This window comes from Lutra lutra, chromosome 18 (genome assembly GCF_902655055.1).
Source record: "Lutra lutra chromosome 18, mLutLut1.2, whole genome shotgun sequence".
Classification (NCBI taxonomy): Eukaryota; Metazoa; Chordata; class Mammalia; order Carnivora; family Mustelidae; genus Lutra; species Lutra lutra.
Genome location: NC_062295.1, coordinates 38,550,799 through 38,578,481, shown reverse-complemented (window position 1 = coordinate 38,578,481; position 27,683 = coordinate 38,550,799). Strand labels below are relative to the sequence as shown.

General features: G+C 53.6%; 1 protein-coding gene across 9 annotated transcripts; it reads left to right on the top strand.

The window, feature by feature from the left end:
• Nucleotides 1-284: 284 nt before the first annotated feature.
• On the top strand, nucleotides 285-21,258 carry CHST12 (carbohydrate sulfotransferase 12). Of its 9 annotated transcripts, XM_047713296.1 has the most exons (4): nucleotides 335-388; nucleotides 16,535-16,729; nucleotides 17,769-17,888; nucleotides 19,515-21,258. In XM_047713296.1, the coding sequence occupies exon 4, from the start codon at nucleotides 19,602-19,604 to the stop codon at nucleotides 20,856-20,858; it is 1,257 nt and encodes a 418-aa protein (XP_047569252.1). In that variant the 5' UTR covers nucleotides 335-388; nucleotides 16,535-16,729; nucleotides 17,769-17,888; nucleotides 19,515-19,601; the 3' UTR covers nucleotides 20,859-21,258. The 9 variants fall into 9 exon arrangements, with proteins under 9 accessions (XP_047569247.1, XP_047569248.1, XP_047569251.1 ...); XM_047713299.1 differs by lacking the exon at nucleotides 17,769-17,888 and having other exon boundaries at nucleotides 331-383; nucleotides 16,535-16,652; XM_047713294.1 differs by lacking the exon at nucleotides 17,769-17,888 and having other exon boundaries at nucleotides 331-383.
• The last annotated feature ends 6,425 nt before the right edge of the window (nucleotides 21,259-27,683 follow it).

The window sequence follows — 27,683 nt, the reverse complement described above, 5'->3', positions numbered from 1 at the left end:
GACAGCGCCGGGCTCCAAGCGGTGTCCCGCACCTGCCTCGCGCGGACCCGCTGGAGGCGGAGCCAACGCCGTGGTCTGCAGAACCGGATTGGCTGCTGGGGAAGGGGGCGGGCTCCCGGAGCCGGGGGGCGGGACCGATCGAGGGTCGTAAATACCGCGCCACATGGCACCGGCTTGGGGGGAGGGACCGCTGAGTGCGGAGGGCGCAGGCGCATTGAGGGCGGAGCGCCTCGGCCTCCGTGGCCCTTCCGTGGGCCGCGACTTCTCGCGAGATGTGGAACGGGAGGCGGGGCTCCGGGCGCCGGGGGCGGGGCCGGCAGAGGAGGGGCGGCCTCGGGAGGGTCGGCGAGGCAGTGGGTGCGAGACGACGACGACGAGGTGAGGTGAGGTGAGCTGAGGCGCGCGAGGCGGGGGCGCGGGGCGACGTGCGGCGCGGGGCGGCGGGGCGTTGGGGCGGCGGGGCGGCGGGCGGGTCCGGGCTCCCTCCCTCAGCCCGCGAGCAGGTCCGCTCCGGCTTCGGGCCGAGCCCCCGCGCCGGCCGCTGTGTGACCTTGGCCCGGCTCGCACCCTCTCTGAGCCCCCGGGCGCCCGGCGCTGGAGGGCTGCGGCGGCGGGTGGGGCGCCCCGCAGGCGCGCTCCCGGTCCCCTTGTGGGGCGCCGCAGGAGCGTGGACGCCAGCTCGGCGGTGCTCCGAACGGGGCCCCCACGCCGCAGTGCTCCGAGAACCCTGCGCTGGGACCCCGGGCTGAGCAGGCGCCCCCACCCCTCCACCCCCCCACCCCCACCGCCGTGCTCCCGGGGGTTTGCGGCCACCTCCCGCCGGCCTGCGAGGCGCGGCCCCGCCCCGGGGGACCCCAGGCCGCCGCTGCGGGGCCGCGAGGCCTGCAAGGGGACCCCTCCGGGACCCTCTGCTCAGAAACAGCGGGGCTGCGTCTCCCGCGCGAGGAAGCCGTGCCTTGGCCACTAACAGAGGGACCTCCACCGCCCGCTCAGGGTCCTGGCCGCGGGGCATCCCTGGCGAGCCACTGGCGCACGCCGAGGTCCGGCTGGCGCGGAGCACAACAAGACACTGTGTGTCTGCGATTTATTAAATTATTTACTCTGTGCTTGCCCTCGGACAAGCTCAGGAGGCCCCGGCTGAAAGCGGGCAGGCAGAAGCACCTTGAGGGGTGCTGCCCCCGCCCCAGGGTGTGGGTGCAGGCCTCGGTCTGGGGGTGGGGGGAGAAGGAGAGCGCACAGGGACGTCAGGACATTTGTTTTAAATGGAGGTGGAGTTACATACATTGTGTAGGATGAAGGTGTTACAAGGGCGGGTTTGATACACTTGCGCTGTTGCAATCTACCCACCCCGGGACCGTACCCACACCTAGCACAGGCGGGGCTCCTGGGCGTTTGGACCGCGTCTGCATGGAATTGCTTGGTGGTTTTCTTGCAAATTAGCTGATGGGACTTCGGTTGGGTATTTGCAGGCCTGCAATAGGGCTCGCTGTGACTGTGAGCCTGCTTCATCCGTCCTACAAACACTAAGCCACTGGTCCTTTGCAGGATGGCCAGTTGGGCTAGCTGCTGGTGATGAAGTTAGGCTGATTGTGATACGGTGTGACCCGTGCGTCTAGGCAGTTATGTACAAAGTGTGAAGAAAGGGGGAAGAGTGAAGTTTATTTCCTGGTGTTGGAGTTTTCTGTGGTGCAGATGTGGGATGGATGTGGGGGCCTAGAAGGACGAGTGAAGGTTGGAGAGAACATTCCAGGTGGAGCAGCAGGGCATGTGGAAACATGGAAGGGATTGGGGTGTTTGGGGGGGGGGCGGGGCGGCAAGTCCCTGGATTCATTGAGAAAGGGGGTTTGAGGATTGGGGTGGAAGCTAAGGCCAAAAAGAGGTTTCTTTTCTGAAGGGCCTTGAATGCTGTTCTAGACTTTGGGCTGTTATCCTGATCTTCAGTGAGGGGGTGGTCAGGGTTTTGGGTGGGATGTGATAGGTCTGTGTTTCAGAAAAGTAGGGCTGGGTAACAGGAAACGTGGGTTCACGGTGTGGGGAGCTGGAGACTGAGTTGGGTGCCGTTGTAGAGGGAATGGCTTCGGGATGGAGGCCAAAAGAGTGGAGAGGGTCATCAGATTCGAGCAAGCAGGAGAACCCACAGCGTGTGGTGCTCTCTAGGCTGTGGTGAAAGGGAAAGGAAAAATGCTAGAGTAACCAAGGTTTCTCACTTGGCTGCTCCAAGGACAGAGCTGCTGCCTGTGATGGGAAGTGCTGGAGCTGGTGTGGAGGGGCATTTGGGTTGTAAGCTTGTAGGCTTGCAGGGTTCATAGTGTTTGTGGGCCTCCTGGATGAGACACCCTCTCATGGATGAGTGTCTGGGGCAGAAGCCTGGGGAATACCAGCGAGGAAGGGATAGGTGCTGGAAGAGAAGTGCGTCTGACGGCCGACACTGGGCCTGCACTTCATGGCCATCACTGCGTATCACCACAGCTGGGAGGTGATTGCCTTCTAGAAAGGTCCTGAGGCTAAGGTGTGCTTGTGGAGGAGAGACCGGTTATTGATACTGCTGAAGCAGATGCAGCTAGTGTACCATTAAAAAAAAAACAACAAAACCAAAAAAAAGACCCACAACTTATATCTTATTTTCGATTTTGTTTGTCTCTCTCCCTCCAGAAGCTAGCTGTTGGTTTCACTCCTCCTTAGTGTGTCTGTGGCTGCGGCCAAAGGCTGCTGCTGCTTCAGCCACTCGAGGGTACATGGGCCTCATGATAGCTGACACAGCAACTCCGTCCTTCCTGCAGTTAACCCAGGTGGCGGTTTCTGTAACTGCTTACAGAACTTGACAAATATTGCAGAGAGGTATGGGAAATGCCAGGCATAGCTGGGTAGGGGGAGAGGGGCGGGATGCAGTGAGTAGAGTTGATGGCTCCTGGAACACCACCAGCTGGCACTTGCCTCTCCAGGCAGGAGAGTGAAAAAGTCTTTGGGGAGTGTGAGTAGCTCAAAAGAAAGGACCTAAAAATAGTGAGACCAGGGCGCCCCCCCCCCCCCCCCCCCCCCCCGTAAGGAGGCTCAGGTGGAACTGCACCATGGTTCAAAGCTTCCAAGTTCTTTTGGCACCCTACCTCTTAAATAGGAACAGATAACCAAGTACATGTGAAGACACCTCTCATTTGGAAGGTAGAGACCCTAGCTCACACTTGCAGGCGGTGGAGGGTGTGCAGGAGGAGGACTGAACAAGTGGGCTGTCACTAACATGCACACACAGAGAAGGGGAACTACTGTATGCAAGAGACAAGAGCAGGCCACTCTAGTAAGAAAAAGAAAAGAAAGTGGGGGGAACACTTGAAGAACCAAAAAGAGAACTCTTGGATATAAAAAAACACAGTTGGAGAAATAAAAAGCCCAGTTGGTGGGTGAAAGATACAGTTGAGGAGCTGGGGAAGATAGACCTAAAAGCAAAAATGGGAAGTGAGAGAGAAAAGGGAAGGATCAGAGCAGGAGGCTGACATTTGAATGATCTGTTTCAGTAAGAAGAGAGAAAATAGGACAAGGCCATCCACAAAATAATGCAAGAGAATTTCCTAGAACCAAAACTTCGTGAGGAAGGGGGTTCCCTACGTGGCCAGCACTGTGTGTGAAAAGGCAGGTGTCCTTTGCTCTCCCCATCTGTTCAGTTCCCAGTATGGGTCCTTGCAGGGTGGGGAGCAGGTTTGCACAGTGAGGGATGCCGCGTTTCCACAGTAACGAGTGAGAGTTTGAGAAACAAGGGATTTATCTGGAAATGCTTTCGAGGCCATCAGTTTCAGAATTCAGGTAGTGAGAGTGCAGATGGAGAGAGAGATGTGCACACCCACTCCAAGGCCCGTTGCTGTGAAATCTCAGAACTCTGGGAGGAGGAAGATTGTGGTAGCTTCTAAAGATTTTATTTATTTATTTGACAGAGAGATCACAAGTAAGCAGAGAGGCAGGCGGAGGGGTGGGGGATAAGCAGGCTCCCTGCCGAGCAGAGCCGTTGCAGGGCTCTGCAGGGCTCGATTCTAGGACCCTGAGATCATGACTTGAGCCGAAGGCAGAGGCTTAACCCACTGAGCCACCCAGGCACCCCTGATTGTGGTAGCTTCTAGAAATAAGAACAGGCCACCAGCAGGTCATCACAGAATGGTGCAGAACACTGTGGGGACTTGTCCACAGCAACAGGAAGGTGGAAAGCAAGAGAGCATGGCTTTCAGAATTTTGAAGGAAAATACCTTCCACCTCGAACTCTATACTCAGGCAAAAGAGGGTAGAATAAAGGTATTTTCAGACATGCCCCAAAAGTTCCCGTCTCACGTACTTTAAGGAATCAACTGATAGACAGTGAGGTGGTGAGTCTGGAAGGACAGAGCCAGAGGAGACAGGGTTTTCCTGAGAGGAGGTGGGGAGGCCAGCGTGCACACCTGTCCGGAGCTGACTCCCCAGGAGAGAGTTCTTGGGGAAGGTGAACTTGACATGGCACCCGGGCGCTGGGACATCTGGAGAGGAGATGTGGACAGCTGGCGGGGCTGGGCTGGATTAGTGATGAGTCCATGGAACACAAAGCAAATGAGAGCACAAGACTGTCATTAGTTCCAGGGAAAATAGACTGTTGTGCAGGAAGAGAGAAATAATTATGGTGTATGGCGAGGCGAGGCTGTGAACAGCCTTTGCGCAGTGATCGTTTATGTAAACACCGAATATTGTTCTAATTGAAACATATTGTGCCTGTCTGGAGATGGTGTAGGGTGAGTGGGGCGTGGGTGTGTGAAGGGCAGGGGGTGGGTGGAGGCATTTCCACCTGCTGCCTTCCCCCCTGCCCCCGCCAGGGCGGTGCGGGAGGCCCTGGCCTAAAGCCAGTCCCCTGCTCTTCAGAGGCAATGGGGAGCCTGCAAGGTTTGGCCAACCCAGTGCAGGTGGGTAACGGGGAAGGGACAGGCGCTGCTGGGTTTGTGGCAAACTCCCCAGCACAATCTCACCCTTTAACATACACACGTTTGTGCGGAACGTTGATAAAGACAGTCACACTGCGCTTCCGGCTCTACTGGGTGAGGCGGGCAGAATTTCGCCGGTGTTTGGTGCTGGGCTCCCTCCCTCGTGGGCCCTTTTCCTCACTCCAGAGAGGAGAGTCGACTTGTTTTGGTTTCCTCTTCATTATTGTCATTGTTCTCTGGATCCTGTCTCCTGGCTGTAGTCGCATAGCAAAGGCTGTGTGCTTCCTTGAACTGTATTATTTTTCTTTTACCTTACTATAAAGGGGTTTTACAAGCATATTCAAAAGTAGGAAGAGTGCTTTTTTGAATTCTTCGTTCCCTTTGCTGGGTTTCGGAAATTATAAAATCAGGGTCAGTTGTGTTTATCTGTTTTCTGTTAGCAGCACAGCTCTTTATTAAGTACCTACTGTGTACCAAGCACTATTCTAAGCCTTCGGGCCACCTGCCTTCTCAAGTTTATGTGTTAGTGCAGACGGAGCAAGTAAGCCCGAGAACGTGTGGTACTGAATGCGATGACACATGCCACAGAGGAAAAGCGGGTCTGGATGATGGGGAGTGCAGGGTGGGGAAGGACCAGGGGAGGCCTCGCCGATGAGGTGAGCTCTGAGCAGAGGTCAGAAGCCAGTGCAGGGTTGAGCCACTGGATTCCCCAGGTGTGCATGTCTAGGCAGAGGACAGTGGATGCGGGCCAGGCAGTGGGAGCCCACGAACAGCAAGGAGGCCACTGCGGCCGGAGTGGGGCCAGTGAGGGGGCCAGCGGAAGAGATGAGAGTGTGGGGTCCCATCAGGTAGGGCTTGTCAGTGGCCACTGTAAGGACTGGAAATGGGAAGCTGTGAGACTCAATGATAGGAGGGTTTTGAGCAGAGAAGTGGCATGGTCTGACTTGTCACAGAATAACCAGGCCACCATGTTGAACGCAGGTTGTGTGGGCTTGAGCGCAGAGAGCAGGTTGGAGGTTGCTGTGGTCACGAAGGTGAGAGCTGAGGCTAGCTGGAACAGGGTGCAGAGGACGGGCGGGCACCAGAGGGACTGGAAGAGATTAGAGTCTGGCTTTATTTCAGAGGAAAAGCTCCAGGCAGGTTCTTAAACCAGTTATGGTGAAATTTATCATCAATATTTTCCTGTGAAATAATTTATTTGAATTAACTTAACTCTGAGAAATGAGTGCTCACTTGGACTCCAGAGTTAAATTCCATGCAGCAAATCCTTGAGTCTTGAAGGTGGAAGGTACAGGAGATGCGATCCCCGGCTTCTAAGAACTTGAAGTTTGGGAATGTGGGGCTAGTATGCATGCCTTGAGAGCCCGTCTACATGGGGAGATCAGTGGGGCTTCGGGACCCGGGGCCAAGAGACCAGTGTGAGTGGATAGCCCTCCATGCCCTGGGCCCAGCTCCTGGGGGAAGTTACTTTACCTCACAGGCCAACTTTGGGCTCGATTTTCATTCAGGTCTCCTGGGACGCACATTAACCTTCTGTTTCATCAACATGACCATTTATTATTTGTTATTATGTAGATACCCTGTCAGATGTAGTTCTTGGGGTTAACTGAATACAAATGAAGTAATTCTGTAGACAGATGAACCCAAGTTCTGGTGGCTTCAGGTGAATGCCTGTTTTACTATGGGGGTTTTAATCCAGCTCCAAAGATGCAGGCACAGCCCAAAGAGTAAATGTTGAGACCACTCACGGAAACTTTCCAAATTTCTGTTGACTAAGTGATGGGAACTGTAGTGAATTTTTTGTTTTATGTAGTGTTTGCGAAGCTGGAAAAGAAGTGGGTAGTTTCTGATATTTTTGCCAGTCGCATAAATGCATAAAACTGGAAACATTCTCAGAGTTCTTAGTGAAGTCCGTGTCACTTGATTTAATGCTCAGAAGTTGGTTATTTGGACAAGAAGAAGCAAATTTTCTCAGAAACAAAGTATAAAAATTTGAGTGTCTGCCAAAACCCAGGCAGTTGTGCATGGAACAGTGGGTTCCTAAATCAGTTGCCAGGGCTCAGGTGCCCGGTCTCTGCAGGTGCTAGCCATGCAGGCTTGGGCCAGTTGTCCAAATGTTTTGCCCCAATTTTATCATAATTAGTATGAGGATTAAATAAATTAATGCACGTAAGACCTTACCATATCACTTTTGAAAACATATTAGCCATTGTTGTAATTACGATAAAATTAGTTGAAAGCATAGAGACTTCTTTGTTGATAATTGACTCTTAGTAGAAAGTATGAGTAATAAAAAAAAACATATTAATAGAATACAAATATTTGAGGGCGCGATAAAGATGGGAAAATAAACAAGGCCAGCTGCCTAGTCCAAAGAGGATGGCTAAATATTTTACAAAATAGTTCATATGTTATCGCGTTTATGTTCTCGGTAGCTCTGATTAGCAGAAAGACCTTAATCGGTGGTGGTTTGTGGTCGAGAAGCTGAGACTCAGACTTAAGGTGATGTCTCGGGCCACTCAGCAGAGCCTGGCCTGGGCCCCAGGATGCCTTTCCTCTTCCTCCCAGTCTGTGAATGTCTGTAGGACTTTGTGGCTGGTGTTTTCATCCTGTGTTGTGGAAACTGGTGAGAGCTAGTTCATGGCATTCACGATGGAAAGGTTTAGCTTCTGGAGAATATCTCCATCGCCCAGATTTCCTCCTGGCCTTTGGCACGCTGTGATTTCTGATACTGGATTTGCCTTTTTTTTTTTTTTAAAGATTTTATTTATTTATTTGACAGAGAGAGATCACAAGTAGATGGAGAGGCAGGCAGAAGAGAGAGAGAGGGAAGCAGGATCTCTGCCGAGCAGAGAACCCGATGCGGGACTCAATCCCAGGACCCTGAGATCATGACCCAAGCCGAAGGCAGCGGCTTAACCCACTGAGCCACCCAGGTGCCCTGGATTTGCCTTTTGAAACCTTCCTGTGAGTGGAATCACGTGGAATGTACTCTTCTTTGTTTGAGTTCTTCTGTTCAGCATAATATCCAAGAGCTTTCTCTGTGTCATTGCGTGTGCTGATTCATGAATCCGTGGCTCGTTCTCCCTTATTGCTGGGTAGTTTTCCACTGAATGAGTCCACCCCAGTTTGTGTATTCATTCCCTTGGTGAAGGACCTCTTGGATGTTCTCAGATTGGAGCTATTTTGAGTAAATCTGCAGTGAGCATTCTTGTCCACATCTTTGTGTGGACAGTCCCTGCATTCAGGGGGCTGGTCTCTGCTGCTGTATCTGAACGGCATCACCCAAGGTCATCGAGGTTCTCTCCTATGATCTTCTAGGAGTTTTCTAGTTTTGCCACGTACATGTAGGTCTTTAATCCACCGGGAGTTCGTTTTTGTAAGGGCAGTAAGGTCTGTGTCTGGATTCTTTTACGTGTTTGTTTCTTTGCGTGTGGACGTCCGGTTGTTCAGCGCTCATAATTGAGGCGGGCTGCCTCCGCTGCCTTGGGTTGCCTTTGCTCCAGACCAGTTGACTGTATTTATGGGTCTGTTTCTGAGCTCTCTGTTCTTTTCCAGTGATCTTCTTCTCTGTTCTTTTGCCAATACCACATGCTCTTGCTTGCTGTGGCTTTCTGGTAAAGTCTTCCAACTTCATCCTTCTTCAGTAATGTGTTGTCTCTCCTGGGTCTTTGCCCTCACGTATAAACGTTAGAAAGTGTGGGTAATAAAATAACTTCCTGCGATTTTGATTGGGATTGCATTGAAGCTGTACATTGGGAAGACCCGATATCTTTTTTTTTTTTTTTAAGATTTTAAAGACCTGATATCTTGACAAACATTGAGTCTTTCTGTCCACACATGGAATATCTCTCTGTGCATGTTACATGTATTTTGTTAGAGTGATACCTAAATATTTTATTTTCAGGAGTTCTAATATAAATGGAATTGTGTTTTTAATTTCAAATTTCACTTGTTCTTTGTGGATAAATAAGAAACTATTTGACTTTTGTATATTAACTTTGTATCCTGCAAACTTAGCTATAGTCGCTTGAGCCCCTAAAATTTTGTAATTGAAAAATCATAAGTAATCTAAGATTTTTATCACATTTTGATGGTCAGTTTGATTGGTCTTTAAATAGAGTCCCTAAGCATTATTGTGGCGTATCCATTTTCATGGTTCTTATAGAACCTTCTAGGAATTGAAAAATATGCTGGATGTTTTTTAATACCAACTGTTCTGACTTTTTAAAAAGTTTTAACATAAAAAAAGAATCTGGTCTGTATGCAAAAAGAGTTGATACCAGCTTTATTCGTAGTGGTCAAAAAAAAGGGAACTAACCCCGGGCACCTGGGTGGCTCAGTGGATTAAAGCCTCTGCCTTCTGCTCAGCTCATGATCCCAGGGTCCTGGGATCAAGCCTCACATAGGGCTCTCTGCTCAGCGGGGACCCTACTTCCCTTCCTCTCTCTCCGCCTGCCTCTTTGCCTGCTTGTGATCTTTGTCTCTCAAATAAATAAATAATATCTTTATTAAAAAAAAAAAAAAAACTAACCCAAAAGTCCATCAGTTGGTAAATGGGTAAACAGTGGTGTATCCATATGATGGAATACTGGTGGCCATACAAAAAGGAGCTTACGGCTGACATGAACACCACCCTGGAGAGACCTCAGAAGCAGTTTGTGACGAGCCTGCATCCTACGTGGTTTCACTAGTTGCTGTTGTAGGAAAGGCAGAACCAAGGCCAAAGAACAGACCAGTAGTTGCTTAGAGCTGAGCGTTGGGGGAGGAGGAGGGAACTTCAGAGAGTGATGGAAACATCCTGAATCTTAATAGTGCTGTACATTTACCAACTCATCAGACTCTACAGTTAAAGAGACTGAGTTTTACTGTATATAAATCAGGCCTCAAAAAAACTGATTCAGAAACAAAAGGAGAGGGGCGCCTGGGTGGCTCAGCGGGTTAGAGCCTCTGCCTTCGGCTTGGGTCGTGATCCCGGGGTCCTAGGATCGGTACCCGCATCGGGCTCTCTGCTCGGTGGGGAGCCTGCTTCTCTCCCTCTCACTGTCTGCCTACTTGTGATCTCTGTCAAATGAATAAATAAAATCTTAAAAAAACAACAACAAAAGGAGAAACAGAGGTGAGTTAACCAGGAAAGAAGGTTCTTTCAAAGAAATGGTGCCAGAACAGTGGGGTATCTATATGGGGAAGTTAATCTCAACCCGGCCTCTGGGATTGTCCTATTGGCTAGTGGTTGCAAGTCTCTCATTGGACATTCTTTTCTACTGTGGCAAACAACTATATCCATTTCTTAATGGATTTTTTTTTTTTTTTTAGATTTACTTTTTTATTTTGAGAGAGAGTGAGCGTGCCACAAGTGGGGGAAGGGGGTAGAGGGAGGGAGAGAGAGAGACAGAATCTCTAGCAGACTCCATCCTGAGCACGGAGCCTGACGTGGGGTCCAGTCCCACGACCCCAAGGTCATGACCTGAGCCGAAGCCACGAGTCGGACGCTTCACTGATCTCCCAGGCGCCCTCCATTTCTTGATACTTACTGTTTAGTTCTCACTTGTTCGATCTCTTCTGTCTACAAACGTGTAGTAAACACACACGCACCCTTACAGTGCAAGTGATGAAGCAAATATGCATATGAGGGTTCCCCAGAGAACAGAATCTGTAGGGTGTGTGTAAAGAGATGTGTTTAAGGAATCGGCTCATGTGGTTATGGAGGCTGAGAAGCTCAGACCCAGGGGGGCCAAGTCCAAGCCTGAGGGCAGGAGACTTCTGTCTCGGCTCGAAGACAGGCAGGCAGAGGGGAGACTCTCTGTTGCTTCACCTGGTCGATCTGTTTGGGCACTGAGTAGGTTGGGGAAGCCCCCTCCAGGAGCGCCGTGGGCCTGATTCCGCCTACAGGGTCAGAGGTCAGTCTCGTCCAGAAACAACCGCCCCCCACATGCCCCGAATACCGTGTGGCCAGCAAAGGGGACTCAGAATTAACTGGCACATGCCTCCTGACCTGTGTGCCCTGCAATCACCAGTTCTGCTGCTGAAGTGTGGAAGGTACCCTGACGCAGGTCCTCCCGCGGTGTGGCCATGGGGTCCCTCTCCCCCACGAGAGTGACACACCCCGGCCTGGGAGGGAGCTCAGCCCCCCGCTGCCCGCCATAGACCGCCCTGTGGTCCCCCTGATGTCTGCGCGCTGCGGTGGGAGGGCCCCTGCAGACCAGAGCCTTCCATGGGCAGCTGGCATGAGCTCCTGCCCGCGCGCGTTTAGCATCCCCTCGCCCCGCTGACACCGCCCTTTCTGCACAGCCGCCTTGTGTTGGGGTTGAAGCTAACCTGAAGCCTGATTGTTCACAGGGCGCTGACAGGCCCCTTGCAGAATACCAGCCCTCAAGGCAAAGCTTTCGGGTGACACTTGGCTCCCCATCCTCTCGGTGGAGGCAAAAACCTGAGGCCGACTCCCAGCAGACTCCCAGCACGCCTCCTCAGCCGCCTCAGCCGCCTCAGCCGGGCCTCTGGGTCTCCAAAAACTCTGAGGCTTTTTGTTAGCCGCTTTTTTGAAGTCGTGGGAGACTTGTGTTTGGAAATAATGCCCTTATTTTGTGAATGAATACTCCTTTGAGGTCAGTGTTGTTCCCTGACTTGGTTCTGCTTCCGAAGGGCTGCCCGCTTCAGTTCTCACCTGCCCCCCCACACCCTGTGTGCCGTCCTCCCCAGAAGGCAGCAGAGTGCTCCGCCAGAGCCCTGGCTCCCGCTGCCTCCATGCCTGGGCCAGAAACACGCAGGTCCCACTCCATGTGGCAAGGTAAAGCTTGTTGGCAGTGCTGTGTGGTCATCTCTGTCCCTTGCTCTGTGCACCCCTGAGGAGTTGTGCACCCTGTTTGAAGCAGCACAGGCCCGCCCTTCCTTCCTTCCTTCCTTCCTTCCTTCCTCCACAGGCCATTTCATCCCCTCGGCCCACAATCACAGCACAATCCACGACTGCTATTTCTGAGGCTCGTTCGAGGCTGAAGAGGATAGCACCCAGGACTGCCCTTGTTCCCTGACCTTAAACATGACCCATGGCCTCAGCCTCATTGGCGAGTGGTGTGGAGGGACTTCCCACATCGGTTTGGAAAGGGCTGGAAGGGGTTGCCCCTGAAGCTAGCCTGGTTCTGGGGCAGAACTCCAGGGCAAGGCAAGGCTTCCAGGACCAGTCTCACCGACGAAGAGCCAGATGCACGGGGTTTGGGGAGTCCCAAAGGGAAGACTCATCTTGTTTCCATACATCCATCCCATCATTGTACGTTCCTAAAACTTCAACATTTGATAAACAAATTGCAGGTAAAGTCAGTCTGTTGAGCTTTTGTGCAGGGTTGTGAGGTTAAGCCGTGGCTCTAGGTTTATAGACTTTGTTACCTATGGCTGTCCCCCACTACAGGCCTTCCTTGTCTCTCTGCGTTTTATTTACTGTCATTCATGTGTTTTTTACACAGTCTCCTGCATTTCGCCTTACTTATTCAACAGTACCTCTCGACAGTCCCTCCACGCCCGCTCTTGTGGCTCCAAGTCTTTTTTCCCCAATATTTCTATTGTGGTAGGACACGTAACATAAAACTCACCATCGTAACCATTTTTAAGCCTGTTTTATGGAGACTGGAGCACAATCACAGTTACAGTCACACTGTGCAACCGTCAGCACGTTCCGTCTCTAGAATTCACTCATCTTTCCAACTGATCCTCTGTCCCCATGGAACACTGACCCTCCCATTCCCTCCCAGCCCCCTCGGGACTTCACGGGAGTGGGATCCTATGGCACCTGCCTTTTGTGCCTGCCTGATTTCACTCCACAGCGGCTCCTGGAGGTTCCTCCACATCGTAGGGGCTGCCAGAACGTCCTTCCTCTTGGGAGCCATGCGATACCCCGCCATACGTGTGTAGGCCACGCTCTGTTACCCCGTTTGTCCCCCCGGGCACACTGGGGTGTGTCCGCCTGTTGGCTGGTGCGGACCATGCCGCCGTGAGCATAGCCTCACAAGTACCACTTGGAGACCCTGTTTCCAGTCCTTCTGACTGTAGACCCAGAAGTGGAATTGTCGGGCCATGTGGTCATTTTATGTGGTTATTCAAGTTTCCATTTTGGGGGGAACCTCCTTACTGTTTCTTACTATCTTCCGCAGTGGCGGTACCAGTTTGCGTTCCCGTTGGTCGGGACAGAGGGTTCCAGTTCCTCCCGGTCTTGGCCAGTACTTACCTTCTGGGCTGGTTTTTGTTTCATTGAAGATTTTATTTATTTTTTTCTAAGTAGGACACGAACTCATAACCCTGAGATCAGGAGTCGCACCCTGCACTGACCGAGCTAGCCGAGCCCCCGTTTTGTCTTGTTAGTTTTTGGCTGGAGCCATCCGAATGGGCGTGAGCTGGTACTTCCCTGCGTTTCCCCAGTGAGTGGTGTGGAGCATCTTTTCATGTGCTTAGGGGCTGTTTGCCTGTCTTCAGGGAGATGTCCGTTCAGGTTGTTGCCTTGAACTGGGCTGTTGGATGTTATTTTTCTTTTCAGTATTAGGAGTTTTCCATTTATTCTGGATATTAAGCCCTCATTAGTTACATGATTTGCAAACATTTTTCTCCCATTCTGGGGAAATCTCCCCTGTGGATAGTGCCCTTTGATGCCCAGAAGTTTCTAATTTGCATGAAGTCCAGTTGGTTAATTTTTTTTCTTCCATTGTTAATGCCTTAATTTTTTTTTATTGCTGTGTATCTTTTATGAAAGGAAAAATTTTTTCTCATAGTAAAAACCAGTCAGTGCTCAGTATAAACAAAAACAACTTTAAATACAGAAAGCCATGAAGCAGTAAGTCAGAATCACCCAGATGCCCACCGCCTGGGGGTGCTTGCTGATGCTGTCTTGGGGCTGGTGCTGGTGGCGGGGCCCTCTTCCCTGTGTGCCATCCGTGCTTGCCTGATAGCCAGCGCCTGACCCGGGAATGTTCCCTACAATGACCCACAGCCCACTGAGTGGTCTAGTCTGATGCAGATTAGGAGCCTCATTATAAATAAGTTAGTTGACTCGCTGTTTACAACATAAGCCATAGATTCACTGCGAGGATGAGAAGAGCCTGATGGGGGGCTGCCTGTGTGAACTGCTGCTGGCCCAGGGCCAGGCTGTGAGACATTCGGGGCAGAACGGGGCTCCTCCTCAGCCGGGGTGCTTCTCCGTGCCCAGTCATACTTAGGTAGGTTATTTATGGACTAAGAACAAAACTGTAGAGTTTGAGTGTATTAAAGGCTAAAAGATGGTAGTGTTTGGTGCTAATCCACCAAATAAGGAAAAAATCAGAGCGACTTTAAATGGTTCCTGGTTAAGAGAAGACAAGCTTTCTTTGCACTTAGAGAACCACGTTCGGGACAGGTAATAAATATCGGTGTGCCTGCTCTGCCTCTGTTCCAGGCAGACTCACCCGAGGGGAGCATCAAGGGCTGGTTGTAGGCTGACTGGGGCTCACTCGGCTGTGACCTCTGACCCCAGGACGGTGCCACTACGTCTGTCAGGTCAGAGAACACAGGAAACACATGCCCGTGTGTGACAGAGAGGCACCTGTCAGCACCTGGACTTCCAAGGAAGCATGATCTTTCTAAGCCCCTTCTGTTCACCAGCTTGAATTTAGACTAAGAAGAAACTTCGCACGTGTGACTTCAGTCCCTGGGGAGAGATGGGAATATGTGGTAGGGGGGTGTGTGTGTGTCCTACCAGGGCCCTGTATGCGAGTGCCTCCTACAGCAGAGTACCATCCAGATCCAGAAGGTTGGAGCCGTGGGTCTATATGACCACGTGGATGAATCTCAAAGCTCACTGTGTCATTCCATTTATAGAACATTCGAGAAAATGCAAACTAATTTATAGTGACAGAAAGCAGATGAGTGGCTGGAGGGGAGGGATGAGCTGGGGAAAAGGGTGAGACGGGGCAGGCATGAGCTCTGGGGGTTCAGTGGAGGTGTTCCCGCTCTGACTGTGGTGATGGGGTCGTGGGCACACACGCGCGTCCAGACGCCTCAGACTGTCCCCGTGAAGTTGGTGCAGTTGCCTGTGCGCCACTTCCACCTCCCACAGCGGTTCAGAAGAACGGGGACATTCAGCAACGGAGCCGGGGAGCCTGCATGGGGCTTGACTTCTGGAGTGAGGCTTGAATCCAGACGCTGATGTGACCCCTCCGGGCCTCGGGTCCCTCAGCTGTCGGGGGTCATGCTGCCTCTCCCAAGGCCACGGGTAGCACACTGCTCCCAGCACCTCGCACTTGGTGGTGAGAGCCCTTTAAAGGGCAGCTCCTAGTAAAAAGATATTACCTGTACGTATCCTGTGATCCTAAAAATAATCGACCATGTCTTTTCTTGCAATTCAACTGACGTGACTAGTAAAGAGCGTCCATTTCCCCCAAACTATTGTAGGCCCTGGCATTTGCCAGTGTACATGTCCTCCTTGCTGGCTGTTCTTGGCATTCTCTGTGCACAAGTGACAGCGCGGTCCCTGATGTGTGGTGGTGCCTGTGCCCACGGATGGGCTGCAGGGTCTCTGCCCCGTCTCCACCGAGCTTGGGAGTCTTGCTCTGAAAACACAGCTGGAAACCGGGCTCTTAAGCACGTGACATTTTCCAGCACGTTTTCCCTTTGCTGCTTTCTCAGCCTTTGGTGAAACTTTTTTTGTTTTGTTTTGTTTTTTGATATGGTTTCACCTTCATCTCTAGAACTGCTCAGCCTTTTACATCCTCTGGAAGGGATGGTCTGGAAAACTTCCGTGGCCTGTGCTTATGATCTGGCTTTACAGACAGGCTGGGATGTGGTGAGATTATAACTATTCCGGTTCTCCGGACGGCCGTGATGCCCTCAAAGGGCGCTGGCCGACCTCTGGCAGCAGCCGTGTAGGAGACGATCACTTCTAACTCTGATGTTTTCACAGCACAGTGACTCCCTTCATCCCTGGACTACAGCCGCGTGGGGTTTTCCTGCGCCCCCGGCTGGGTAGTCTTTTCTGTACGGGGGCCTTGAGAGCGCTGGGGGCTCAGGAAGGACTCATGAAGGTGGCAGTGACCAGAATGTCATTTTTTTTCTCTGTCACCTGCCTGTTTTAGCACCTTTCACATAAAGCCCCACACTGCCCTTCGTCTGCCGACCTTTGTACCGTGAGCATGGGTTACTTTCTCCATAAAAAAAAACCAAAATGAAGTGAGCGTGAACAAAAACTGCACAGGTGGGTGGAGATCGCTTCCAGACTTCAGCCTCATGAACTTTTAGGTTCATTTAATGAAAATGCATCGGGTCCCAGGTGCATAGTTGAGCATGCACAAGGAATACAGACTCGGAAGATTCAGACAGGGAGAAGTCAGAGAGCACCCCAAGATGTGCTCTGTCTGAGACTGCTCAGATGCCCGCTGATCCTGACAGAGTTCCCAGTATGTCTGAAAAGTGGACACTCTGGCTTTGGGCCCCTTTATGGTCGTGCATCTGTTGTCTCGTTAAGCTGGACCCATGTCTGAGTTCTGTCTTCTGAAGCCGCACAGGGTAAGTCTGTTCCCTTCCCATGGGACAGCCCTCCTGCTGACTCGAATCTCTTCTCCAACCAGAGGATCCAACCTCCTCCCCTTCCACAGGTGCTGTGGGGGAACAGACCCTGCGAACCGTCAGAAGCTGGAGGAGAGGCAAGGACCCCACTTGGACTTAACAAGTGGTTTAAGACACATGCCCGTCGAACGGTTCTACGGAGAGGAGGTGAAGGCCGGAGAGGGGTACAGATCTTGAACTTTTCCAGAAACCTCAAACTGTCAGGTCACACTCACTGAACATGGGTATGATAACTTGTATTTTACCCTCTACACCCTGCAAGGGGCTGTAAGATGGTCCAAGTCCAAAACATGGACCTCAGAACAGAGAGGTGAAGGGGAATGATCTCGCTGGAAGGGATTAGCATCTTGTGGGACCGATGAGCGTGGCCAGCATCCTTCCTTAGAGCTGATGATTCCTTAGATACAGGACTGCACTGGGCACAGGGGCCAGATGTGGTGGGTCTATAGCTGTAGGCCTGTGTGTTCACAGATTAGTACCACCTTTGCTTTTCTGTCCACCTTATCTTTTTTGCCTTGTATCCAGCTCTGAGGTCTCTGTCCTGTATCATTGGTTCTTTTTGATCTAGGTGGATAGTTTGACATCGCAATCCAGCTCTGATTTCCCACCCATCTTTCCAGCTTATCTGTTCATCTTTCTGAATCTAGATTCCGCTCTGAGTCGCTGGCAGCGTGGGCCAGCTCTGCCGGTGGCGTGGGGGACTGCCCCTGGGGAGGAGGTAAACAGACTCACATACTGGGGGATCTGGCAGGGGGCTAGGGGGTACACTGACCCTGGCAGGTGGCCATCAGGAGCTAACCTCCACTGATTAATATGTGACAAATGTTTTCCATCCTGGAGTGGGATGGGAAGCACAGTGCCACCTCCATCTATCCCAGTGATGATGGCCTGGTATGGAGGTGCAGGCCCAGCTCCCCCTGGGTCCTCCTGTTGTAAGGGTAGGGGAGTCCAAGTGTATCTGTGCTGCTCTGTGCCATCTTCGTCTGCATTGGTGCCCAGGGGGAAGGTCAGCTCCCTGCCTGGCCCTACTAAACCATGAGGGCAGGAGTGGTTTTTCCACTGGTGTCTGGCCTAAGTAGTGCAGGTGTCTCCAAAAAGATGTTCCTGCTGTTGGGTCGCTGTGAGGTTAGGGACAGTGCTCGAGGCCCTGCTTGCTCTGTGTACCAGTCATAAATGGGGAGTGGGTTCACAAGACCTCCCTCGGGTTGGGTCATTCACTGGAAGAACCTACGGAGCTCATGGAAAGGTGTATTCACCGTTAAGGTTCGTCGCAGCAAAGGATTCAGATGACAAGTCAAGGGAAGCGACGCAGAAGGAAGAGTTGTCCCCTCCCGAGAAGTCTGGATAGCACCAACTCCAGCTACCGCTGATGGGTGACAGTGGGTAAAGTGCGCCCCCACGTCTTCATGGGTGACAGCGGGTCAAGTGCTCCCCCACATCTTTGTGTCCACAGTCTCTCCTCGGGCTTTGTCATCAAACAGGTTGACTCCCACATGGCTGACCTTAGTCCCCAGCCCCCAATCACGTTGTTAGCCCAAGGCTCCCAGTAAACAAAGCCCCTCCCAGGAGGTACGTGCAGGAGGAGCCTCTTAGGGCAGAGGCCCGGTCCTTTGCCAGGGTTCTTCGGCGGCTCTTCCTGGGGCTTTTCTCCTGTACCTGTTGGCTCTTCAGGGTCGGAGGTAGTGCCCTCTGGGACGGGGGACAAGCTCGTCCTTCTGCGGCTCCTCGAGTAGCCAGGTCCTTGGACTGTCCTTTCTGAGCCTTCCTGGGCCTGTTGGTTGTGTCCCATCTCTGGTTCTGTTGTGAGTGGGCAGATCGGTAATGGCGCAGCCCCCTCCGGGTGGAACCAGAAGGGAAACTTGGGGTGGCCCTGTAGGTGGTGACGGCACATCCTCTCATCTTCGGGCTAGCGTCCCAGCACTAGGTCAGACACCGTGTCTTCCCTGTGGTGTCCCCAGCGCTTCTCCAAGTACCTGGGACAGAATTGGGGCTCAGCCTGTGTGTCAGACAGGACTGGCCCAAGGATGGGCTCCTCTGGCATTTCTGGAATTGACCTTGACTGTGGTCGAGAACAAACTTCAGTGGAAGTTGTAAGGGAACCACAAATCCAGTGTCTAGCCTGCTTCTCCCCATGCACAAGGGCAGCCGCCTGCCCCGAGCCAGTGGGCCTGCCAGTGGGCCTGCTGGCCGACCTTGCCAGGGTGCCATCCGGCACTCGCTGACATTCGCAGTTGCCAATCTGCCCTGCCTCCCTTTGCCCTCCCGCCACCCTTTCAGGCAGCCTTTCCCCATCTTCATCCGTGGCTCTGCCATGGTCTCACTCCTCTGTGGGGTTACCAATGGTGCCCTTAGGGCCTGGAAAGCTCTTGCATGGGCCCCCTTTCAGCTGCCCCATGAACCCTCCCTGTCCCCGCTGTGATCTCCAGTGTGCCCGTCCTTTCCACGTAGAGGGGGACAGAGATGGTGCACAGTGTCCAGCACATGTCAGCTGCACAGAGCGGCCTGTTTTTGATGTGGTTATTTGCATTAAATGTGCACAGCAAAAGGTTTTCCTCAGAAGCTGGGACGTCTTTAGCATTTTTGTAAGTTGTAGCATACATTCAAATTGAACCTTGTGTTTTGGTTTTGCTGAGTGCCTTTCCTTCCTCCTCTGCATTTCCTGCCTATGAGGGTCTGTGTCCCTGCCCGAGCCTGGTCTGTCAGCCCTCCCTTTTCAGTTCAGTGACGAAAGATCTCCAGTGACCTCGCCAGCCACCGCCGTCCTCTGGGCCCTTCAAAGCAGCACTCAAAGTGGCATTCATCCCCCTATCACACGGAGGGGCTGAGACTCAGCAGAGGTGGCCTTGTAAAACCTAAGTTGTGGAGGATGGAAGTGTGAGGGGTGGGGCAGGGACTCGGACCACAAAGGGAGGTCTGAGACATCAGCAAGCACCGTCCATCAGAGTCAGAGTGCAAGAGGACACTCTAGCTGGACCATAATCTTTAATGTAGCTCTGTGTTACTTTCCAGGGTCCTGAGTGCAGTGTCCCGTCTCCATGAAGCTGACGTGACAGCATCCAGGTGAAAGGGCCCCCCCCAGCCCTGTCCACGGGCAGGATGACCAAAACCCGGCTCTTCCGCCTGTGGCTGGTCTTGGGGTCTGTCTTCATGGTCTTCCTGATCATCGTGTACTGGGACAACGTGGGCACTGCCCACTTCTACCTGCACACTTCCTTCCCCAGGCCGCACCCCCTGGCGCCGCTGCCCACCCCCACGCACGGGGCGGAGAAGTTCACGTCTGACGTGGACGCGTTTTTGCAGAAGCTGCTTGGTGGCAGCCTGAAGCAGAACGCCCCTTCGGGTAAAAGGACGGAGCAGCCCTCCGTGCCGGCCTCCAACAGGCCCGTGCTGAGCAACGCGGAGGAGAGCGTGAGGGGCTACGACTGGTCCACCCGCGACGCCCAGCAGGGCCCGGACCCGGGCGGGCAGCAGGCAGAGAGGCGGAGTGTGCTCAGGGGGCTCTGTGCCAATGCCAGCTTCGTGTTCCCCACCAAGGAGCGCTCCTTCGACGACATTCCCAATTACGAGCTCAACCACCTCATCGTGGACGACCGCCACGGGGTCATCTACTGCTACGTGCCCAAGGTGGCCTGCACCAACTGGAAGCGCGTGATGATCGTGCTGAGCGAGAGCCTCCTGGACCGTGGCGCTCCCTACCGCGACCCCCTGGACATCCCCCGGGAGTACGTCCACAACTCCAGCACCCACCTAACTTTCAACAAATTCTGGCGCCGCTACGGCAAGTTCTCCCGCCACCTGATGAAGATCAAGCTGAAGAAGTATACCAAGTTCCTGTTCGTGCGGGACCCCTTCGTGCGCCTCATCTCAGCCTTCCGCAGCAAGTTCCAGCTGGAGAACGAGGAGTTCTACCGCAAGTTCGCGGTGCCCATGCTCAAGATGTATGCCAACCGCAGCGGCCTGCCCACGTCCGTCAGCGAGGCCTTCAGCGCGGGCCTCAAGGTGTCCTTCGCCAACTTCATCCAGTATTTGCTGGACCCGCGCACCGAGAAGCTGGCACCCTTCAACGAGCACTGGAGGCAGGTGCACCGCCTCTGCCACCCCTGCCAGATCGACTACGACTTTGTGGGGAAGCTGGAGACCCTGGACCAGGACGCCGCCCAGCTCCTGCGGCTCCTCAAGGTGGACAAGCTCCTGCACTTCCCCCCGAGCTACCGGAACAGAACTGCTAGCAGCTGGGAGGAGGACTGGTTCGCCACCATCCCCCTGGCCTGGAGGCAGCAGCTTTACAAACTCTACGAGGCCGACTTTGTCCTCTTTGGCTACCCCAAGCCCGAAAACCTACTTAGAGACTGAAGGCATCGGGGGCAGTCCCGGACCTCAAAGCCAGCTGGGTGGGTGGGGCTTCTTTCAACCCGGACCAAGGGTCCTGCCGCACCACGGCCTTCCTCCCGAGGATGGGCGAGGGGTTGCCATGTGTATTTTTTTATGGCTTTGTTTCCCTCCCTGTCTGGCCCGTGGTGCAACTCCACAGCGCTCCCGTTGACCAGGCAGCTGGAGACACCTGGAATCGACGGCTCCCACACTCCGGTTTTTCATATCACCTGCGGTTTTGCAATCTGGACATACTGTTTATTCCACTGCCTGTATTCCTTGAGTACTGTGTTAATATTGTTTTTTTAAGATTAATATATTTCAGATATTTAATATGAAAAGTGGAGGAGAGGATGGAGTAAAGGTCACATCTGCTTCTGCTGCCTGCTTCCGTGGTTATTCTGGTAGAGCGGCAGGTGCTCGGGAAGGGGCTTCGAGGGATTGGACCTCAGAAGCTCAGGTGAGGGCAGGGAGTTCTCATGGTCATCTTCAGCAAAAAGGAGGAATCTATGCTTGAAATCAAGCCTCACCTGTATTTTTTTTTTTTAAGATTTTATTTATTTATTTGACAGAGATCACAAGTAGGCAGAGAGGCAGGCGGAGAGAGGAGTAAGCAGGCTCCCTGCTGAGCAGAGAGCCCCAGGGCTTAATCCCAGGACCTTGGGATCATGACCTGAGCTGAAGGCAGAGGCTCAACCCACTGAGCCACCCAGGTGCCCCCTCACCTGTATTTTTAAAAGGGTAGCAGACAGATGCTTCATGAGCCAAAGCTCTCTGACCATGTGTTATCAGTGAGAAGGGAAAGCAGAAAGGGTTTTGTCCTTGAGACCGTACTTCTGGTCGCAGTCACGGAAGCAGGATGTTAGCTGTTCCCATGAGGCTATAAATCATGGACGTGCTGTCACAAGGACAGGATGAATAGGGGCCTGACCCGAGAATCCGTTCCCTGCCGTCATTAAGGTGAGGCTTGGGTGGGATTGTTGTCAGACACTTAGCTGGTGGGCCTCAGCTCCCGTGTGGAGAGTCCCCTTGAGGACGTGACTGACCGTGGGATCCTCACGTTTGGTGGTCCCGACTCCGTAGCAGTGTCCGTGTGGGCCTGTCTAGGAAGGCCCTTTCTGCACATCTGGTTCAGACCGATCTGCAGTTGTGGCTGGGACCCTATAGTTGGCAGGAAACGTGCAGTCATTCCATGGCGTGTGGGCCTCAGGTGTGACCTCGTCTCCTTAGTCTGTAGCATCTGGTCCTCAGGGCCCAAATTTCCGGGGAGCTGGCAGCTCACCGTGCCGTCCTCCTGCCAGCTCTCCTTAGTGTGTGGTGTCCTTGCTCTGATGGCTTCACGATGGCACTGAGATTTGAGTCGTGGCCTCTGGGTGCCCGCCTCAGACTCGGGCTCCCCGGGCCCCAAAACCACCCGCTTTCCTTTCTGTAAGTTCCCCTCTTTATAAAACAGTTGGCAGCAAAGATGCTCCTACTCGAGGAGTCCAATTTTAGAGTCACTGAAGAGCCATCACCACGTTGAGGAATCCTGGGACGTAGCTGTCCATGGCACCACAAGCACTGGGCTTCAGGTCAGTAGGCAGATGGGGTAGCTCTGCCTTCAGGAAATCTTGTGACCCTGCTGTGTGAGACGAGAGTGGGGACCCCCAGCCTCAGGCCGGTGGGCCGAAGGCCTTCAAGGACAGAGCGTCAGCGAGCGAGGTGAGATAAAGGCGGGTGTCCTGAGGAAGGTGGTGCATGAACCCGGCCTGAAGGATGGGGGGTGGCTCGGATGTTCATGGTAGAGTGTGTGACGTCAGCACAGGAGCGGGATGTGTCCAAGACAGGAGGTACTAACCACTGGTGTCCATTGCCAAGCGCCCTCATGTGTCCTTCCCCGTCCCCTTGGTCCTGTTCTCTGGTGTGGACGCTGCATGGCAGAGGTCAGGTGGGGCCAGGACTTGGAGCTGGTGGGCTTCACCGCCACCGCTGGGATATGGATGGGCTGTGAGTGGAATCTGGTGGCCTTGACTGTCAGGCCCAGGAGTTGAGGTCTCACTTAGGCAGCAGCAAGCCGTGGTAGAGGTTTGGGGATGGAGGAATTTGGATTCTTTGGAGTCAGTGTGGCGTCGGGTTGAGTTATGGAGGTGGCCGAGAATCTGGTCAGCAGGCGATAGCTGCTGCCCTACTCAGAAGGGGCCTGTGCAGGGACAGTGGGGAGATGGACAGACAGGAGGAGGGATGGTATTCTGGAGAGGTTCCCTCCCAAGCTGTTGCTGTTCTTGTGTATGACGAAAGAGAAGCAGGGAGATGTCAGGGGAAAGTCAGAAGAACACAACACAGATCTTTCTTCTGACCTGTAACATCCCCCCGCCTATACGTGGTCAAATACGCATAACATAGAATTTATCTTCTTAACCACTTAAGTATCTGTTTCAGGGGCATTAAAGGCATTCACACCAGTGTACCGCCCCCATGGCCATCAGGCTCTGGAACTTTCTCATCTCTCCCCTGGGTGAAACCCTGCACCCATTCCTCCCTCCCCCCGCCTGGCGCCCACCCTCCTGCTCACTGTGTCTGTGACCCTGGCGACTCCAGGGACCTCACAGAGGTGGGATCCTGCAGTGTCTGTCCCTTGGGCTCTGGCTCCTGTCACCCAGCTTGCTGTCCTCAAGGTCCGTCCCTACAGTGGCTGGTGGCTGCGCGTCCTTGCTTGTTAAGGCCCAGGGTGTTCCTCGGGGTGGATGGGCCACCCCATGGCGTGTGTCCGTTCTCCCACCAGGGAACACTTGACTGCTTCTACCTCTTGGCTGCTGTGAGCAGTGTGGCCGTGCTCACAGCTGTGCACAGATCTCTGTGAGTCATGGCTTCCATTTCCTTCGGGTGAGTACCCAGAAGTGGGCTGCTGAGTCGTAGTTGACCTGGTCAGCATTGGCAAACTGCATCGGGGTGGGGGGACATGCAGATGACGTGTCACGTGGCTAGAGGTGAGCTGGGAGGCTGTCCTGGGGAAGAAGGACAGTATGGGGGACAGTTTCCAATCTCCTTTACGTGTGTCAAGGACACTGTAGATTTCGGTCCTGGGCTGTAATTTTGAGGAACTGGTTTTCATCAGAATGGGCCACCACGTTGAAATCGCAGTTCTAGAATGCGTCTTTAGCCGCCATCATCACCGTGGCTCTTGGCATCTGTCTCTCTTGGTAGTTTCTTACTGAAATGTGTTTGTTTCAGGAATGTTCAGACAAACGTCAAAATTCACGGGGTGCTGGCTCACGAAGGGCAGGGCCCAGCTCTGCATTCCTCTATTCGCGGTTCTGCAGGTAGTTACACTGTAGGTCAGCTTCCCTGGGTATTGGGGGGCATGTGTGCAGGGACTGTGGGAGCGGCTTCCCGCGGCGGCCACACACCTGTCCAGATTCCTGTGCTGCCAGCTGGGCCTGACCTCGGGGCCACCTGGGGGATGACGCAGGACGTGATGGCAGAGAAGGTCCTCGTCGACCGTTGCCCTCCTTCCACGGGCTGTGGGAAGAGAGGGGTTCCCCACCTTGTCCCTCTCTCGGGTGCCTCTTTCCCTGACCCACAGGATTGTGTCCTGTAAAGAAATTATTTTTCTTGTGCTAAGACACTATAAAAATTTTTAAATTGATACTGCAGTTAGCTCTTTTAACCAAACGATTCCGTAAACCTGATTCTTCGTTTCTGCTTACCTCTCATCTCCAGCCATTGCCAACACATTTGCACACTGTCCTAATAACGCCCTGGTGTGTGGCACAGGATCCTCTCCACGTTGTCATGGAGCCCCCAGCACGGCCACCAGTGCACTTTGTTTACAGTCGGGGAGAGGGATGTGGGAGAGAATTACTTGATGCCTGAGGCACGCACGTGTGCGTATGAGAGACCCCGTCAATCCTCGTTCCTCTAGAAATGGTATGCGTCTTCATGCATCGATGCAGAGTTCCCACTTATGGCTTCTGGTGCACACCTGGGGGGCCTTGTGTTGCTTTTGCCTTCTTTTGAAGGATGTTCCACTAATAGAAGAACTTTAAGTCTGTAAGTCAGATTTTTCACTAATAATAAGTAATAATTACTTTCCACTGGGGCGCCTGGGTGGCTCAGTAGGTTAAAGCCTCTGCCTTCGTCTCAGGTCATGATCCCAGGGTCCTGGGATCGAGCCCCGCATCGGGCTCTCTGCCCAGCGGGGAGTCTGCTTCCCTTCCTTTCTCTCTGCCTGCCTCTCTGCCTACTTGTGATCTCTGTCAAGTAAATAGATAAAATCTTTAAAAAAAAAAATTACTTTCCACTAAGTAAGATTTTCCACTAATAGAAGAAATTTAAGTTAAATGAGCAAGGGTCACGATCATATTTCCTCTTCCTGGTGCAGTCAGTGTGTACCTGGGTACCTGCCCCCGTATGTTCGTGAAGGTGGGGCTTTCACCCAGCTCTGCCGCTGACGGGAAGCAGTTAGAGGAGCAGGGGCCTGTCTCAGGGCCGCCCACCTCCTAGTGCAGGGCTGTCCCCAGCCCGTCAGCAGGCAGCATGTGGCAGGGAGCAGCACGAGCAGGGCTTCCTGCCCCTGGGGTGGGACAGGAGCCTGAGACGGGGAGGCAGAAGCCGGAAAGAGCATGGCTGTGCAGCCTGCCTGTCCCGTGAAGCTCTGTTTCAGAGCATGCATGGAGCCCCCTGGGGTTTCCAGAACTGCTGTCCCATGCTTCTATTTGCAGCTGAGTCTCTGCACACAGGCATGGGCAGGGGCAGCTCCGGCTGCAGTCAGAGCCTTCCTCCAGGCACCTGCACCTGGGGCAGGGCTCCGCATGCCCCGGGTGGTGGTCAGGGAGGGAGAGAGTGAAGGGGTGGGGCCCTGAGTCTCTGAACTGGCCAAGGAGGGCTGCCATCGTCCTGTCCAGGTGTTTGTAAGGCTGGTGGAGTTTCAGTGACTGGCACTGAGTGGGCTTAGAGTTCACTGCTTCCGCCTTCCGGCACTTCCGGGATCTGTGGGGTCCAGAAGGGCGGCTTGCCCTGTTCCTGGAGAAGTTAGCTATCCCCCATTTCAGAAAGGAATAGTGTGTCTTCTCTTCCTTCCTGCGTTCTTCTCTCCCCTGAAAGATGCTATGGCTCCCCATCCCTTCTTCCAGAGAGGGTGAGGACTGCTGTGTCCATGCTCAGCTGCAGGAAGGGCCCAGCTTCCTCTCCTTCCCTGGCCTCGTCCCAAGAGGAATAGAGCGTGGAGTGGAGGGTGCAGGCGGGCTGGCTGGCTGGCCCTGGTGGCTGGAGGGCCAGGAGCTCATGGACCCCGCTGATGTGGGTCCAAGTCCCACGAGTGACGTGTGCATCTGGTGACTGTGCTGGTCACCTTCCCCGGCAGGCCCTTCAGAGTCCCCGGGTACCACTTTGGCTGCACTGTGAGGGGGACCTAGCTCTGGGCCAGCGGTGCCAGCCGCTCTGTAACACATAGCACTGGATGTGCTTCCCGGTGGCCACACGGATGTCCGCAGAGCCTTCTTCAGTTTCTCTGGGGGGAAGCTCGGTTTCTGGCAGTACTTTTCTCCTCCACGTTTGCTCTCCTGGGTTGGAAGGGGTTGCCGCTCAGGGCCACGTGAGGCTTCTGGCGGACAGGTGGTCTGTTTTCCTTGGTGGTCCTGCCCTGCAGGGAACAGGTTCCCAGATACCACGCAGACCCAAGGGGGTCCACTCACTCAAGCAAATTCTCCGTCGGTAAGTATTGCCCATTTATTTTTAAACTGCACATCCTTTTCTGCCCACCCCATAAAACGGGGGTAGTATAGACGATCAGTCTGAAACTAATCAGATGAATGATCCCTTGCAGTAGATGCCTACTGTGTGTGCCGACACGTGTTCCTCCTGGTCAGAGCCCGTTTCCCTCCTTCCCTCTCAACTGGAAGAGTTGGGCGGGCCGTCCCACCCCACATCTGAGCTCTGGTGGGGTGTCCACGTGCTCGGTAGAGGCAGGCCTGTGTCACACCCCCACGTGAACCCATCAGACCCAGGGCCCATGGCCAGAAGTCTTCGTAGAGGGGCTTGGCCAGGCTGGTGGGACGGGAACAGCAGAGCCGCACCGAGAGTCAGACCATGCGGTGAGGGCTGGAGGCTGTGCGCACCCGAGGCTGGGTCCCCCTGTGCCTCGCCACACCTGCAGGTGTGGGCCCAACATGCTCCCACTTCCTAAAGCTCCTACAAGCTGTGTCTCTGGCATTTAACATACGGGATCCTGACTCCTACGCTGTGTAATCACTACATTGGCATCCTGAAGTTGGGTTAGAGCTGTTCCCTTAACCAAGAGAAGCCATTATGACCTCTGGGAACGTGGGGTATGGTTCATGCAGGTGTGAGAAATTCACATGATGAAACTTTGTCTTCTTACTCCACCGAGACCCTGGAACGAGAGCTCCCCTATTGGGATACCACTTCCAACCAGAAGAGAGGTTCAGTCTGGACCTGGGCTATTTCTTCCCTCGGAATCACTTCTTCAGGCATCACTCAGAGAGAAGCTAACAGGGAATGGGGAATAGTACCGGCTTTGAACTCCTCTCTGCGCATGACCCCCAGTGTCTCTGATGCAGGCCGTGTGTCACAGATGTGTGGGGTGAGTCAGTGGGTGATGAGGGAACCCAGCCCGTCTGCCTGCCTGCTGCGCTCTGTGGATCTCAGTGTCGGAGCCTGGAGTCCTGCCAGGCGGACGAGACAGTGAGCCACACACGCTCAGGTGGAGTGGGACCTGAGCAGAGGTGGAGTGGGACGTACGGCTTCTCAGGGGAGGGGGTGTTGGACCTGAGCTCAGAGTGGGAGCCTGGGCACCCAAAACTGTCTTCG